Source organism: Condylura cristata, unplaced genomic scaffold (genome assembly GCF_000260355.1).
Source record: "Condylura cristata isolate star-nosed mole 26May11 unplaced genomic scaffold, ConCri1.0 scaffold00025, whole genome shotgun sequence".
Taxonomy (NCBI): Eukaryota; Metazoa; Chordata; class Mammalia; order Eulipotyphla; family Talpidae; genus Condylura; species Condylura cristata.
Genome location: NW_004567126.1, coordinates 32,721,685 through 32,738,428, shown reverse-complemented (window position 1 = coordinate 32,738,428; position 16,744 = coordinate 32,721,685). Strand labels below are relative to the sequence as shown.

Genomic DNA, 16,744 nt, shown 5'->3' with positions numbered 1-16,744 from the left:
TGAGAGGCTTCACCAGAGACAGAGCGGGGAGCAGGAAGGCAGATGGACGAAGCACACAGCCGAGGGGAGCAGCAGGCGGGCCAAGAGAGAGCTGCCGCGCCCTGTGGTCACCTCCGGGGCAGGCGGGGATCGAACTCGTGCAGAAGTGGCTTAAGCTTCTTAGTGCTGCGCTGTGACCCGCTGCGCACCAGGGAGGGCCCGCCTAGCTGATATTTTTTAAGATTTATTTATTTATGCACACAAGAGCTGGGGTGCAGGCCAGAGGTGTGGGGTTGGGGGGTGAGAGGACCCACCAGACAGTGCGGGGAGCAGCACAGGCGGATGGTCAAGGTCCTCTGCTGAGGGGGCAGCGGGGAGACAGGGGGTCTGCTTCGCCCCTGCGTCCTTCCCTGCCTGGGATCGAACTCGCGCCAGGCAGCTGCGGACAGCGTCACAGTGCTGCGCTTTACCCCACTAGTAGGTAAAAAGTAAAAGTAGTGAAGACTTGTAACCCCAAAATGCAAGGGCTGTAATGAAAACCCCCTTTTCATAAGGTTTTTAAAAGTCAGTTTGCCCCCAATTGGGCAAGCGACCTGGTGCAAATATCTGCAGACCTTTAAATGGCTCCCTGTGAATTTGCACAGCTGCTAGCAACAGTCGGCACTTTTATGCTCACACCGAGGCCCGTCAGTGGGTCCCCGCTACGCCTTGTTGCCAGATGCCAGATTTGATTAAATATTCTTGTGCAATGTAGGTAGAAAAGGTTCTCCTCAATGCAAAGTCACATGAATATTTTTTTTCTTCCAGCAAAGACTGACTATTGCTTATATTTTGGTGCACCTACAGCTTTTTGAAATACCTTCAGCCTCCTTGCAAGTGCTTGGGTGTCTCTTGGCTTGTTGGCATGCTAAGTCTTTATTCCTGCATAAAAGGCTCTTGGCAGGTGGTTAAAGCCAGTCCTCTGGCCTGGCTCTGTTTAATAATATCTCTCAGTCAGAATTGTCTCCCGGTCCTGTCAGTGAGCTTTTCCGAAACTCTTGGCCCTTCACAATCCGACACTAACTGCATCTTCTTGAGCCACAGTTTGATTCCTGGCGGCAGTGAGCACGTGGAGTCTTGACCCTCCAAGTGAAATCACCCACCGGGCCCCTCCCGCCTGGCCTGGTTCCACAGCTTCCCATTTGCCTCCCTCTCCGCCTTAACCCCAAGGCTTCTCTGCAGCTGGCGCTTGTTTTCCGCCAAGGCTCTTCCAGTGAGGCCCATCGTGTCCCTGAAGACGCAGGGAGCGAAGTCGCCGGCCTCCAGCCGGCTGGGTCACTGCTGCAAGAGGCAGACCTGGAACTCGGCCCCTGACGCCGTCCCAAGCATTTCCTAAATTATTTACTTTCAAAAACCAAAGCATATCATACATAAAACCCATCTAGAGAACCCAGTACATAAAAAGCATTTCTCCAAAGACACAAAGACGCAGCCTAACACCGCGCTCCTGAACACGCCTGGCCCGGCGGGCTGACGGAGGGCGCTGACCGCCCACCCGTGAGGTCCGCGGGGACTCATGGACTAGCCTTTGTGGCTTGTCCCAGGCAAAACTGGAGTGTTTAGTCCCTTCTCCTGAACGCGATGAGTCGCCAGTGCTCATGAATGACTGTCAGAAAGTCACCAACGCTGCATGAATTGATATTCAATCCTTGTTATTACAAGGAGGAAGCAGTGGTCACTCTGAAGTGGCGATTCTGGGGGGCACCATCATCTGTGATACGAGCCCTTCAGGGATGTCATCAGGTTCCTAGTCCACACATACACTGAGGTTCAGAAAGTTAACTTGCTGCGGGTACATTCCCACCCCGTCTTGTTAGGGCTCCTCTGTGAGGTAAGCACCCTCACAGGTGCGAGGGGACACCTCGGTGTGGCCTCAGCTGTGTACCCCTCATAGAGAGTGACGGTGGGCACTTCAGTGTGACTTCTGGCTGCTTTTCCCCCTCGCAGGCTGTCTGCCCACACGGCCATCCTCTGCCCCAGTGGGCCGGCTTGTTATTTCGTGGATTAGTTTGTGTCTGCTCTGGACCTTAACCCTTAGTTGGTCATGTGATGGACAAATTTCTTCTCCATTCAGTAGGATGTCTTTTTTTTTCTTTTAAAGATTTATTTATTTGTACAGACAGAACTGGGGTACAGGCCAGAGGCTCAGGGGCGGTGAGAGGCTTCACCAGAGACAGAGTGGGGAGCAGAACAGGCAGATGGACGAAGTCCACTGCTGAGGGGAGCAGCGGGCGGGTCAGGAGAGGTCTGCTGCGCCCTGTGGTCACCTCCGGGGCAGGCGGGGATCGAACTCATGCGGAGGCGGCTTTAGCTTCTCAGTGCTGTGCTTTACCCCGCTGCGCCACCAGGGAGGGCCCGAGTAGGATGTCTTCTTAATCCCCTACTCTTTCCTCTGGCTGTGCAAATGCTTTCAATCGGAGGTATCCCCAAGGGCTTATTTTCCTTTTACCCCCAAGCCGCAATCATCGCTGCCTCGAAGCAGGCCCGGAGCTTGCTTCTGCGTGTTTATCGGCCTGGGCTTCCCAGCCGAGTCTTTCGTCCCCTTTGAACTATTTTTGTGTCTGGATCACAGTATAAGCTTCTGGCCCCCATTACACCCCACAGAGCAGGTGAGCCACAGCGTGTCGAGTGACATGAGCAGGGCACACCTGAGCCTGGGGTGTGATTCTCCAAAGGTCATCATGGGCAAAACTAAGCCCCAGCGCTGAGGAACACGTGCAGCGAGGTTAGCACACCCCGGTCACTACGCCAGAGCAGGGCGTGACCGGTGTCGGGGGCCAGCTCCAGCCTGGCGAGCGCGGCAGCCGCCTCTCTCTGCAGGGTTTCCCCAAAGTGTCTGTGCACGACCACTGTGCACCTGGCTGCCTAAACATGCCTGGCTTTTACTTCGCATCTGAAACATGTGCCTGCCACGAGGCGCGCTCTGGCGTGCTCACGCTGCGGGGGCTGCACACACCCAGCCGGCTGCTGCCCTGCTGCTGCTGCTGAGCGCCGTTACTCCTTTTGGATCTCTGTGTCATCGTGGAGAAACACAGGGGACAGCGGTCATCCGTCTCCTCCCACTCTCTCCTAGACAGAGGGTTGACAGTATAGACAGGCCCGTGGCTGCTCTTCCCAGTGGAGTGGCTGCATACTGGCGGGATTCTTTGGGCTCGAAGCCTCTAGGGCAGTGGTCGGGCACGGTTACTCTGGCCTCGTGTGCACCTGTCCATCACACTGGGCACACTCCTGCCTTAAGAAGGAGGTCGTGTAGGGCTCCGGGAGGAGCGTCATCTCGCTGGAGGAGACACACGCATCCTCAGGACAATCACAGGTGCAGCCACGAACTTTGAAAATGCAACAAGAACAGATGAACTAAGAAGGGTTTAAACGTGCTGGACTATTTCATGTTTGCTAGTGTGTCTCAGGCCTGCTCACCTTCATGCTCATAGTTATAAGACACCAGAATGTAACGCACATTGCTTGGTAACAACCTTTTTTTCACTAGTTGCTTTGCTAAGTAACATTTCACCTTTCATCAAAGAGATGGGTGGTACTTAATCTGCTTTGCAAGTCAGGGTGTCAGATGATGCAGTTCCCTTTTAGGACGCTACATGAGGTTTGATTCACACTCGAGGCAGCCCAGGGAATGGAAACAAGTTCCTAGTTCACTCTCGCCTTCATGCCTCCCGCAGTCTTAGAAATATGTCCGTGTATTAAGTTTTAAAGAACATTATTTGTAGCATTTGGCAAAAATTATCTCCCTAAATTTGTGTGCTGTTTCATTATTTTGACAAGTTGAAAACAATATAAAAAAATAGAGTTCTATTTTAAGAGTTTAACTAGGGACATCCTTTGTTAAAAGTAACTCGAAGACACTTAAATTGAGATATAGTAGCCCATAAAAATAAGGAATCGGTGGACAGTCCAAGCTCATTATAAAGAATGCTCTGTTAATTTATAGTTGAATATTATTGAAAACCACTTACAGATTTTATATTGTGCCTCCCAGAACGGACACACTCCTTGCAGAATGCTTAATCTAACCAAGCAATATGTCCACAGATTTAGACAATCTGTACAGAAACATATGAAAATATTTCTTGCAGTAAGGCATCCCTACTAATACCCACCAAGCAACTATTTCCCCAGAGTCAACAAATGGCTTGTTGCCTCACAACTTCCTGTGGTGCGGCCATAGCACTTACTTTAAAGCCAGCAGTCCTAAAATCCATCTCGCTGACCTACTGCCTACGCCAAACTTTCTATTTCTCCTGGCCTCGTTGCTTACCCTAAGTTAATTTACTTACCCGCTAGCTAAAGAATCTCCCCAGTCCGCTGATGTATCTGTTGCCTCTGATTTTGTCTTCCCCGCATGGAATCTCACCTCCCTAGAACCTCCCATTGTCCTGAAGGGCTTTTCTGAATGAGAACAGTCTCAGTAATAGCTGTTTCTTGTTACTCACCAGACACTGCAAAAAGCATTTCATCTACTTTATTCCATTTATCTCCCCTTAGTGAAGTGAGAGTTTTTATTATTCTTATTTTCCAGATGAAGAACTAAGTCGAATAAGACACGCAAGGTCAAATGCTCTCTGACTTGAATCCACACTCTTAAGCACAAGTCTCAGTTTGGAAAATTCTTGAGAGCAAGAACGAGCCTATTTTTGTCAGGCTGCCCATACAAGTTGCCGTGCTCATTGCGTCAATAAGCATTGATCTTACTCAATTTGAAATCATGAGCGTGAGAGTTCTCCATGTTTGCTCTTGGCTTTGACATACGCAGTCTGAAAACTTCTTCTGATAACAAAAGGTGACTATAAGGATAGGACAAAGTATCCACTTAATCATGTCTCTTGCAATGTGATTCCATATTTCTCAGCTTTTTGATTCTTATTTCACTGTTAAGTTGCTATTTGCTGCATCTGTGATTTAAATTAAAATGCAATCTTGTGGAAAACAATCTTGTGAAAAAGAAGCTCTTTTTTTCTCATACTAACTGGGCTCATGAAGATATCAGTTTAATGGTAAAATATCCATATTTTCTAACAATTGTCTGAAGTAGAAGAAACATGCATCAGTTTTGCAATCAGATGTCAAGGGTTTATTTTTGGTTTGTCTTTGATCTTTCATTTTGTGTCTCCATATTCCACTTATAAAGGAAACCATTTGGTATTTGTCTTTCCCCCTCTGACTTATTTCTCTCAACATAACCCCCTCCAGTTCCATCCTCACTGTGGCAAATGGCAAGTGTTTTCTTTTTTTATTGCTGGTAGTTTAGGGTTCTATTCTGTGGGGGAGTCGGGGGGAGGGGGGCATTTCTCTGTTCCTGGGCACTTAGGCTATTTCCATGCTCGTGCTCTGGTAAATAGGGCTGTATACTATTTTTTTTTATGTTAAAAAACCAGTGCTGATTAATGTCTTCAGTGAGCAATAGCACAGAGACAGCCACGCTATACACTTGGAAACCTTACTGCTACCAGATAATTAGCATGGCACCTCATTTTACAAATAGAGACTAAATGGCTTGCCCAAAACCATTCAGTCCACAAGAATCAGAGTTTATCTAAAATAAAAACAACCTTGTGCAAATTTTGGGCAGCATATGCCCTTCATTAAAAGAGTAAATGAATAGTCAGTGCCTTTATGTGGGACACACACCTAAAAAATTAAGCTGTTGTGCTAATGTAGTCTTTGGATTGACTTATCCAGACAATAGTTTCACTTTTCTCCCAATGTTTCTGGGTGGCACCAGTTAGGCCCCAGGGCAATTGATGTATTAAGTTGTGCTTGATTTCTTCCTGTGTTCTAATCCTTCCTGATTTAGAATTCCTCAAATATTTCCTTCTACCACCAAGTCCCTTCTGAGCCTTGTGACTGAGGCAGGTGATTTCACTTGCGTGACAAGGGGCCCACGCGTGTCTTGGGCTCTGGGTGACGGTGTGTCCCATGTGTGGCTCTTCAGCAAATATAGCTGTTTGCATACATTGGGTACTGTGGATGGCCTTACTTGTTGCATAGGGTTGTGGACACAAAGTCGTTTTGTTATACTTTATGACTGTATTATCAGACTTCTTGGAATAAGATTCTGAGACAGAATCGTGAAGAAAAGATAACTTCAAGACAGTTTCCAAAAGCAAAACAAAATGCAAGGAAAAAATTAAACACAAAGAGCTTGTCTGAAGCTGACCATAAGAAAGAAAGCAAATTACGGACTACATAATAAAGAGAACACAGCCTTGGCATTATGGCTGAGTAGGTGGGAGGATCTGGGAAGCCTAGCCACCACTCTTCATTTGGTGAGTGAGGGAGATGAGATGTAGAATGAAAATCCAGGCCGATTAGCAAGTGGGGTGAGGGGATTTTGCCCCGAGGGCCTAATGTTAGTCACCTTTCCGTACACGCCATCCAAAATCAGTCCACTGATGGGGATTGACTCTGTTCAAAAAGTAGCTTGAGCTAATAGTGGAGGATGTGCTCATGAAGCAGAACTAATAAAAGACATAATGAAGTGCATTCTTTTAATATTCAAGAGCTTCTCCACCGTCAAGCTTTCTAATTAGGTCAGTATAATTTAAAATGGACCACAGTCCATCCCAGGTGGGGAGATCACAAATTCATGATTTTGCCCTGGATGTTATTTCAGTGACCTGAGAGGTTTCAGAAGAGCAATAATTTATCCCCACTTCCTATGAGGTTTAGATATTTATACAAGCAGATGACAAAAGAAAATGCAAAACCTCACACAAATTCACAAGTAATGAAGATTTCAATTCTTTAGAAAGATCTGTCCTTTTCCTTTTTAGTCCGAATTAAATACTGACAGATTTCATGTCCAACTTAACGTGAAATGACAGGTCATTTCATGCAGAACATTGTGGAAAGCTACAGGCAAGTGATTCAATGGCACCTCATCTATGTTCTCTGTGAAAAAGGCCTCACTTGGGATGCACCCAGTTCACAGCATCTTTCAGTTTTAGAAACAATGCAGTGGAAAAGTTTAAAGTCCAGAGAACAGTCACTCTGAAAGCATTTACCGAGCTGTATAGTGTTTGGTTTTAATTTCTCTATCTTTGTAAGATCAATTTCTCATTAGCACTAAGCCAGGGCAAAGCAGGGAATGGCTGTTAGTTGAGACAGGCTTTGCCAAAGTCTTGGAGAGCCTATGAAGAAGAAATGTCTTTAATATATAATAGAAAGACAGTGCTATAAATTCACAGGTTTTTAATCTACCTGATACATCGTGTTTTTCAAAGAATGGTTCAATGGGAGAACCACCATTAAATTTTTAATGGCTTTGTATCATTGATAAGCAACAATGGACACATCCAGGCTAATAGACACTCGATGTCACTATGAGAAGGAGCTCAATGGGCAGAATGGAAAATGTCGAACAGTGAAAACAAAGATTGGGATCCTACTCCCGTCTAACAGACACAACTCAAAACGCCTTCTGCTGTGTCTTGCCTATGGATTCGCTCCCATTGTCATTACATAGCCAGAGCTCTCATCAGGGACCTTCAAGAAAACAATGTGCTTTGCTAAGCTAAGTTACAGTAAAATGTAGAACTTAGTGCATTTAACCACCATTTGATGACTCTTCACCATGTTACGATGCTCTTTTCCTTCCCCCAGTATATGTCAGAGTGGGGAAAACACAACATGCTAACTATGCTGGAATGTGGGGTACCGAGGAATGTTCTAGAAGTAAAAGAGGACAGAGCAATAATGATATTTGGGTGAAAAGATAATAACTGGGGGTCAGAGAACATCACCCCGTCGTGACTGGAGAAACTGTAAGAGTTAGATAAGAAATCTCCCAGAAAATATGAGACTGCTTAGTTTGTTCATGACCAAGAAAACTGCGGAGACTTAAGGTCGTGAGGAAACAGACTCTCCAGAGAATGACAAGTGACATGTTATGAATGGGAGGAGGATGCTTGAGAAGCAGCTGGGAGCTTGGACAGGGTTGAAAAGGCAGCACAGGACTAAGGTGGGGAAGCATAGCACACGTTCTGCGGGGTGCAGTGGAGAGACACCATGGGTGTGGTGACGTCATGAAAATGGCTCCATTGGGGTATGGTCATGCTGGGGGGTTGGTCATGCCATGGGTGTGGTGACATCATAAGTATGGCATCATCAGGAATATGGCTGCGTCATGGGTATGGTGACATCATGGGTGTGGTGGCATCATGAATATGGTGCCATTAGGGGTATGGCCATGCTGTGGGTTTGCTGACATCATGGGTGTCATGACATCACAGATGTGGTGACATCATGAGTATGATACCATCGGGGGGTATGGTCACACCATGGGTATGGTGACGTCATGGGCACAGTGACCTCATGGGTATGGTGATGTCACCCAGGTGGTGACATCATACAGGTGGCGATGCCATCCTGGGAACACAGTGTGGGGCCGTGGATCCTGAGTGCTGGAGTGGGTGTGGCCTGATTGAAGGCGGAGGTAGCGAAGTTGCAACAGCCAGATGAATTTTGCTGAGTGCTAAAGGAAAAGTGGCAGCTAGTATTCAGTCTGAGGATAAACTGAGAACAAAGCTCCTTTGCAACCAATATCCTGAGCAGAGGACCAGAAGCTTAGGGCTCAGGCAGCACCTCCCAAGCCTGGCAGGAGCCAGCGCTGTGTCCCCACACTGCCATGGGCAGAGTGGGTTGACAAGAAGAGAGGAGGCTTCTATTGTCCTGCCTGACTGGAATGCAAGTGAGGGGTACGTCCATTATCTGCTCACGGAAATGATAACCTTGCCTTATTCTTCCATTAAACATTTGCATCCTATTAGATGTGCTGCCTGAATGGGGTTCCCTGGAGAGATTCCCCCATAGGGAGCGGGTGGTAGGAAAGAGGGTTCCACACAGGCTGCACGTTGGTGCTGGCAGCGGGTGGGAGGAGGCTTTCTGGGGGACCTCAGAGAGGCCCCAGTCACAGCTGCGCCAGCCAGGCCCACAGGTCCCCACTCTGGCTGGGCAGAGGCAGCAGCGCCCAGGGCAGCTCCATCCCAGAAGTGTCCCCAGGAGCCTCCACCTTCCTCGCCTTCTCTGCCATGCGAAGCAGAACTGGCAAGAGGGCCGTGAAGAAACGCTGTTTCCCTAGCTGCTGCCAGCCCTCGGCACTGTGGGTGCTAAGTGGGGGAGGGTGGGAATCAGAGGAAAGTGGCCCCATCACCATGGAAGTGCATGCACACGCTCTATCTGGCTCCTCAGACAACCAGAGGAAGTGAAGACACCCAATAGAACACCTGAGGCAGCAGTGAGGGTAAGCCATAGGTGTTACCCCCCTTGGCACTTGGTCCGCTGCGCTCAGACGTGCCAAGAAGCCAGAGGCAGGTGATGGATGAAGAGATATTGGACAGCGCAGTAAACCTGGCATGACCGGCTGCTGTGGGGGAAAGTATATGATAGTGCAGGGTTTATAGTCTGAGTGATAGCCCAAGCTTACAAAAGTGATAAGCTAGATGCCCCTTCTCTGGGCAGTTACCTCAGCTATAACACAATGGGCTTTAGGGTGGCTCTCACCATTGTTTCACAACCCCCCTTGGGAAACGGAGCAAAATTATATGCTATCTCCCCACCAGGATAGGTAGGGCCCCCACACAGTAGAATTTCCCACATAAGCACAGAATTTCCCACATAAACACAGAATTTCCCACATAAGTGCAGGAAAATAGGATCTTCTGGTGTGGCCTGGGCTGAAGGGAGGGTTCAGCACTGTGTGAAGTTTGTTGGTCCGCACCAGCCTGGTGGAGAGCCTTGTCAGAAAGGGGCTCTGTTCTGGGATCTTCTGATTCCCTGATGATGGCAGAGGCGACCACCCCTCACCCTCCCTTTAGTACCGGACAGTCTAAAGTTCTCCGTCCTCTGCACAGAAGCTCTGTGGTTTCCTCCGGATGTTCCAGAGCAGGGAGGCCCAGGGCCTGAGGGGGAGGCCCGTGAGTGAAGGTAGCCCTGCAGTAAGTGTTCCCTCTCCTCCCTCCAGGCTGCTGTCAGACTTTCTGGGTCACCTCCCTTTTCCTCCTGCTAACCCATGTCTGACGGGTAGAACTGGTGACAACATGGCCCCCTGGGGCTTTTTCAGAATCTTACTGATCAAGTTAAGGAATATGCATGTCTCTCATTTCCAGCATGTGCTAGCATCTGGATCTTCTCTTCCTACTCTTAATTTTCCATTCTGCCGACTTCTGTGGCTGATCGGGGCTCCCCATTCCACGCCTTTTTTTTTTTTTTTCCATTTACTTTAGGTCACATAAAGCAGATAAAAGTGCAGTTCAAGGCTGGTCCGAAGTCCTGGGGTTCTATCAACCCTTTGTGCCTCTTCTTCCTAAATCAAACATAATAATGTATCCTAGCATCTTTGTACAAATTAAAATAATTTATTGAAAGTTTTGGGCAGGGCCTGGCAAACAGTAGGAGCTTAATAGGCATTAGCAAACAAACTGTGCCAGCTTACCTCTCAAACAGTGACTCGCATGACTCCACATCTCGGTTTAATTCAGTGCCCATTTTCTGAGGACCAAGTACTGGGGAGTTTTTAGAGACCAAACACACAGGAGTCTCTGATTAGTCAGGAAGAGGCCGACAGACAAGCCAGCAGCCTGTCCAGGCACCTGGCAGCAGCCGGGGCTGTGGGGCTTGCCTGGAACGGAGCCACAATGATGATCAGTTTTCTTGCCTGCAAATGAGACTAACTTCAGGTCACAGAGTGGTAAGGAGCATTGTGTGAATGAGTGTGCAAGAGGATGTGTGTGTACCTGGCACACAGAACATGGCCAGTGAGTGGTCACCATAGCAGAACTGTTTTTAAGACCTTTGCAGACCCCAGCATCTCTTATTTTCAGAAGACTTCATCCCAGATTTTTATCATGAAGCATCTATAACCCATTGGGGTAGGTACTTTTGGGATGAAATATTTTGAACTAATATGTATGATTATCATTGAAGGTAATATAATAGTAACATTTGTATTATATTGTCGTGATGTTAATGTTCTTGTATAACACAGGAAGGGGTAAATTGAGCTTGGATAACCATGACAATATTACTTGGTATTATTTTCAACACTGGTTATTTTTTGACTGTTGGACCAATAATGCTGTTCAAGCCTTCCAGCTCTATGTAGTCTCAGGAAAAAATGGCACTTTCTATAATAGAGTTCTGAGGATACAAAAAATACAAAGGCAATCTAACTACTGAGGATTAACAAAGATTTTCAGGTAGAAGTGATAAAAGGTAGGTGCCCAACTAGCAAAGATAGGTGATTTTCTAAGATGAAAGTTCTACTCTCCAAATAGAAGTCTGAATAATTCATTCCCACTCAGAAATTGGAGGAAGAAAATAGCATAATTCATTTACTTTTACTTTTAATTTCTAATTATCATCTGTTTAAAATATACCCAGTACAGCAGTATAGAAGTCTGTGCATATAGAAGTCTGTGTGTGAGCCATTATAAATCACAAACACAATCAGATAGACTGAGTGTGTGTTATAAGGTCAGAGAACTGCAGAACCAGCTTCTTAAAATATTAAATGTAACCATAAACCAGATGACTCAGTCATTACTGTCTTATGATTTACCCAAGAATTTCCTCCCTGACGCTCAGCTCAGATGTTACTACCCAGGAGACATTTGTCAAACACCCTAAATAGCAGAGGTTTGTACATGAAGCACTTTCTTTGATGTTTTACTTTTTTCCTCCTCAAAATTCATCACAAATCATATTTTAAGTAGTTTGATATAGTTTTGCAAAAGTAGAAAATAGGTTATTGAGTAACTGCTTAAGATCACCCACATACTAATTAGTGGCAGAGATTTGAACTCGATCCTCTCTGACTTTAAAGCACAGAGTCTGAATGATTAATGACGCTATATAATGTGATACTCACCAGGGCCTGATGCCAGAAATAAGTCTCATAGAGAATCAGAGCACGATCTCTAAATAGCACAGCAGGAGGTAGACATGCTACTCCCAAGCAAGCCATCTATTTGAAAAGAACCGAACTGGGTTATGTGGTGTCTGACAGATAAACCCAACACAGAAATGACAAGTGAGAACATGGCCTAAGGTTTGTAGCTCAAGAATGTGGTGATGAGTCCTTCCAGGATAGGGGTAAGCCCAGTGTTACTGTAGGCAGACTGTGGTAGGGGCCGACTAACAAGATGCAATCCAGTAATTAGTTACAAGGTGAGAACTAAGACATCTTCAGGTCTACACGGAAACTCCTGGAGAGGTTGAGGAACCAGAATAAAGTGAGCATGGCTTGCTGCTGCATGCAGCAGTGCTCCTGGATGGCTCTCCACTCTCTCTCCAGCCCCAACACAACTGTACCTCCCCATTCAAGAAAGTCATAGCATAATTGACCCCCAAAATTTGCAAAGCCATGTGGTAATGGTAGAAGAGAAAACGAAGCTGGAAATTGCAAAGTATTAATTCATAATTCAGTCAGGAAGTAATTACGTGCACAATAACCAGGCATTGTAATGTGTGTCATTCATCACCTGACCTGTCTTTTTTTTTTTTCTTTTCTAAATTAAAAAAAAAAAAAAGGACTTATCGGATAAGGATTTCCGATTAGAATCAGTAGACAGACTTCTGGACAAATGACCCTAACACTTGCCCGATAAAGACACCGTGGTTTTCACAAGTCTTCCTCCCCCAACTGGGTTGGTGTCCAAAAGCACAAGGGAGTTTATAAACCATATTGACACGGGATAGAACATCAGCCCATCAGTGAGAAAGGACTTACCTTAAATCCAGAGCCAACGTACTGTGAGTGCCTAAGATCTACCATTCTTTCAAAACAATTTCTTACCTGCTAGATTTGCCAGTCAGTAAAATTCAAATATTTTCAAGATTATAATGATCGGCTGAGTGTGTGAGAACTTAACTAGATTTCAGGAAGGGTTGTAGTTCTCATTAAAGAAGGCCTTGTTTATAACAAGTAAATTATTTCCTTTCAAATGTGTCTTCTTATAGTGTGTGTGTGTGTTTGGGAAGGAAACGGAGCAGATATCCCATTCTTGTAGAAAGTGAGCCCTAGCTAAATGACGAGCAACACTTTTCACCACGCATCTTGAATAGGTTTGATGTCTTCTGAAGGTGCTGTGTCCCCCGAATGTCTCGGGTCAGTGTCTCTTCCTGACCTGAATCACAAAATCAAATTATCTGTCCCAGTTTGGCGTGTTGCTAAATCTGCCCCTCCTTACTCACAGTAAATCAGATTTGATCCATGTTGAAAACTCGGTGATGCTTTCGAGCTGACATCTTCATTGATGGCAATATGTAAACACGGGTTCATAAGCACCGCTCAGCTGCACGGCAGCTAACCCGATTGCCACCAAGCCCAGCCTGTCAATAACCATCCTTTCCGGGTGGCTGGCACAGTGAGAGCAACATCCTCAAATCACATGAAGGGCGTTGACTAAACAGATTTAGCTGGTATCTTAGATGGTGCATCATATTGCCATGGAATAAACGATGATTCTCAGGACTAGGAGAACCCCTGTACGACATTAAGTTCCCTTGTGACTGGTTTGTTACCACCTCTGTCCTGACAAGTCCTTCCAGACGCTGGCGCTCACGTCAGCTGCCCTGGCCCAGCAGTGGCTCCATTTCAGCAGCACAGAAGAGAGACAAGGGCAGAAGTAGTAATTACATGGGAAATCCTTCTGTTTCTGGAGTGATGAATACACGGAGAACACGGTAATTCCAAATGTCAACCTCATTTGCAATGAACTTCTAAAAATTCTTAATAATGCTTTAATTTTTCTCCTTCACATAAGCCTCAAGGTCCACTTTTTTAAAAGGTCTCGAAAGAGCCCCCTTGCGAACTCAGACATCACAGACACACGTCTAGCAAGTGCAGCGAGAACAGCCCCAGGTGGGCACCACGTGTCACTCCTGCACCAGCTGCACGGAGACCCTGTGAAGAAACCCCCACAAGCACCGACGGCCGCGTCCAGTCAATCTCATGCTCTGTGTTTATGCTGTTTCTTTTTATATTTGATTGTTGACGTCACTCTTGGGCTGCGGTGCGATATCCAACTGCATGTTAAAATCTCGGTGATAGTCTAGCGTAAGTTTTAATAACCAAGTTCAGGGTCACCTTCCTCTGCAAGTCTGAGAAATAGCTGTCAGAAAGTGTCAAACGGAGAATAACCTGGACGTTCTTAGCCCTTTTAAGTATCAGAAGCCATTGAGTGGACTGATCGCATAATTTCTTGAGCGGTGAAGTGTTTCTGTTATGGCTGACCGTCTCACAGTGGCCCTTTATCTTGGGTATGGTCACCTGGGAGGTGGCTTAGGATCTCATCTGTTTGTTGCCACTTGGCTGGTTTGCTGTAAAACCGGACAAAACAAAACAAACCAAAACACCTTTTTAATAATTTTCAGAATAGCTATTCTTCCAGACGGGAGTCTACGGATCCTAAACGCTTCTAAATCAGACGAGGGAAAGTACGTTTGCCAAGGGGAGAATGTCTTTGGTTCTGCAGAAATCATAGCTTCAGTGTCGGTCAAAGGTAAGAAAACGTGGTTAACTGCCTCGTAAGTGTGGTCTCGTGACATTGCCCGATAGTGCCTGCCTGTCTGTGTGTGTGTCTGCATGTGTGTGCATGCTCCTGGCGTGACAAGGTCTCGTGACATTGCCCGATAGTGCCTGCCTGTCTGTGTGTGTGTCTGCACACGTGTGCATGCTCCTGGCGTGACATTGCGGACAGAGGACTCATGCGGCCCAGCTGACCCTTTTCACCGCTCGGGGAAAGAAAGCAACCTTGTGGTAAAAACTGAGATGTTGCATAGTGAACAAAAGATGTGAGAGGATAAAAGAAACTGCGAAGTTTTAGTTAGCGTTTCAAGGCTTAAAAGTATGCCCACAGTATTAAGGTCTTTTCCCCTTGGGTCTCCCTGGCAGTGCAGAGGTTAAAGTCTCAGCGCTATCAAGCTGTGGCCAGCCTGTGCGGCCTGAGTGCGACCCCCGGCCAGGGAGTGACCCCGGGGCACAGCAGACCGCTCCTGTGTCCTCGCTGTGCCCTCAATCCCCTCCACAGTGGGCTCAGTGGATCCGCCTGTTCTGCTCCCCACTCTGCGTCTGGTGGATCCTCTCACCTCCGCACTCTGACCCACACCCCAGTTCCTGTATGCAAAAATAAGTGAAGTAAATTTTTTTTTTTTAAAGATTTATTTATTTATTCATACAGAACTGGGGTACAGGCCAGAGGCTCAGGGGCGGTGAGAGGCTTCACCAGAGACAGAGTGGGGAGCAGAACAGGCAGATCTACGAAGTACGCTGCTGAGGGAAGCAGCGGGCGGGTCAGGAGAGGTCTGGCTCGCCATGTGGTCTCCTCCGGGGCAGGCGGCAGGCGGGAATCGAACTCATGCAGAAGTGGCTTCAGATTCTCAGTGCTGTGCTTTAACCCGCTGCGCCACCAGGGAGGGCCTGAAGTAAATTTTTTAAAAAAAATTTTTCCCTTTACCAGGATTAATTTTAGCATTGATCAGTAATGCTGCTCGTTACCGCCTCAGCTAGGGACTTGGGCCAGGAGGCCGTGGCCGGCACGAGCAGTGAGGCTGGGCGGCCTTCCCCGGGCAGGCGTCACACGCGGCGTTTCCGGATCGGAACTATTGCTGCTTACAGGTTGCAGTTACTTTTCTAGCCCCAAAGTTAACTAGACTTCAAGTGTGGCGACATGTCATTGGCTGGAACTAAGAGAACCTCACTTTTTTTTTTTAAACCTCACATTTTAAGAGGCAAAATCTCTTCAGCTGGCAAAGGATTATTTTTTACCACAGAACTATGTGCTTCCACTATTTGTTTTCCTTTTGAGCACGTAGTACAACGTGAAGCAAACCTCAGCTATAAAGATACAGAGATGTTCATTTTCCATGTTCTTTAGAAGTAGACATAGAACTAAAATAACCAGCTCCTGATATTTCTAGAAGAGCCACAAGCTGCCAGGGGAGGGTGCGACCGGCAGGTTTCTGCGTCTGTGCACCGAGCGCTGATGCACCACCCTCAGCCCGCGCGTCTGAGCCCGCCTGTGGCTGAGCGCGGCGGGGCGCAGAGGCTTCGCAGCCTGAGCCACGGTGGTGCGTGGAACTTTGGCTTCCTCGAGAATGCAGTCGCACGACGGAGGGGCAGGGCGCCGCCCGCGGAGACGGAACGGGACTGAGCTGTCCCCGCCGCGGCGACCTTCCTTCCCCGCGCCGCGGCCGCTCTCGGGAAGCGCCCAGGCGAAGGTGCAGGTTGCAGGATCTCAGGGGGCCCCGGGGTCCGGAGGCTGCGCGGGACCAGCGGCCCGGGGACAAGGACGCTGAGCCCGGTTGCCACCCCTGGCCGGTCTCACTGACCCGCGAGAGGAGCCCGCGCGCCTCCATCCGCCCAGCTTGGCGTCCGGGCGCCCATCAGCCCTTCCTCGCCAGCCCCGGGGAAGCCTCGCTCCTTCCTGGAACTGGATCATCTTTTACTTAACGGAATCGTTAAGTCATTGAACATTAACATTTTGTTTCAAAAATGTTCCCCTGCAATAGTTTTCTGCTCTTTTTAGCGCTCAATTATATCACCCTCAATTTATCAAAAGTGGCATCTGAGGATCAGCCAGGAACCTCTTCTGGTCCTGCTCCGGCGGGCGGAGAGCTTCTGCAGAGTGAAGCACACCCAGGCAGCCTCCCAGCCTCTTTCCTCTTTTTCTCATTGTACAAAAATGAAGGATGAGTAATGAATATAAAAAATAAA

The 16,744-nt window shown here is 47.4% G+C and overlaps 1 protein-coding gene across 1 annotated transcript in view; it reads left to right on the top strand.

Moving 5' to 3' along the window:
- CNTN5 (contactin 5) overlaps positions 1 to 16,744 on the top strand; it is a 213,364-nt gene that overhangs the window by 103,387 nt on the left and 93,233 nt on the right. Inside the window, exon 7 of the mRNA XM_004689429.2 lies at positions 14,404 to 14,531. Coding sequence (XP_004689486.1) covers positions 14,404 to 14,531 — 128 coding nt within the window. The remainder of the gene's footprint in view (positions 1 to 14,403; positions 14,532 to 16,744) is intronic.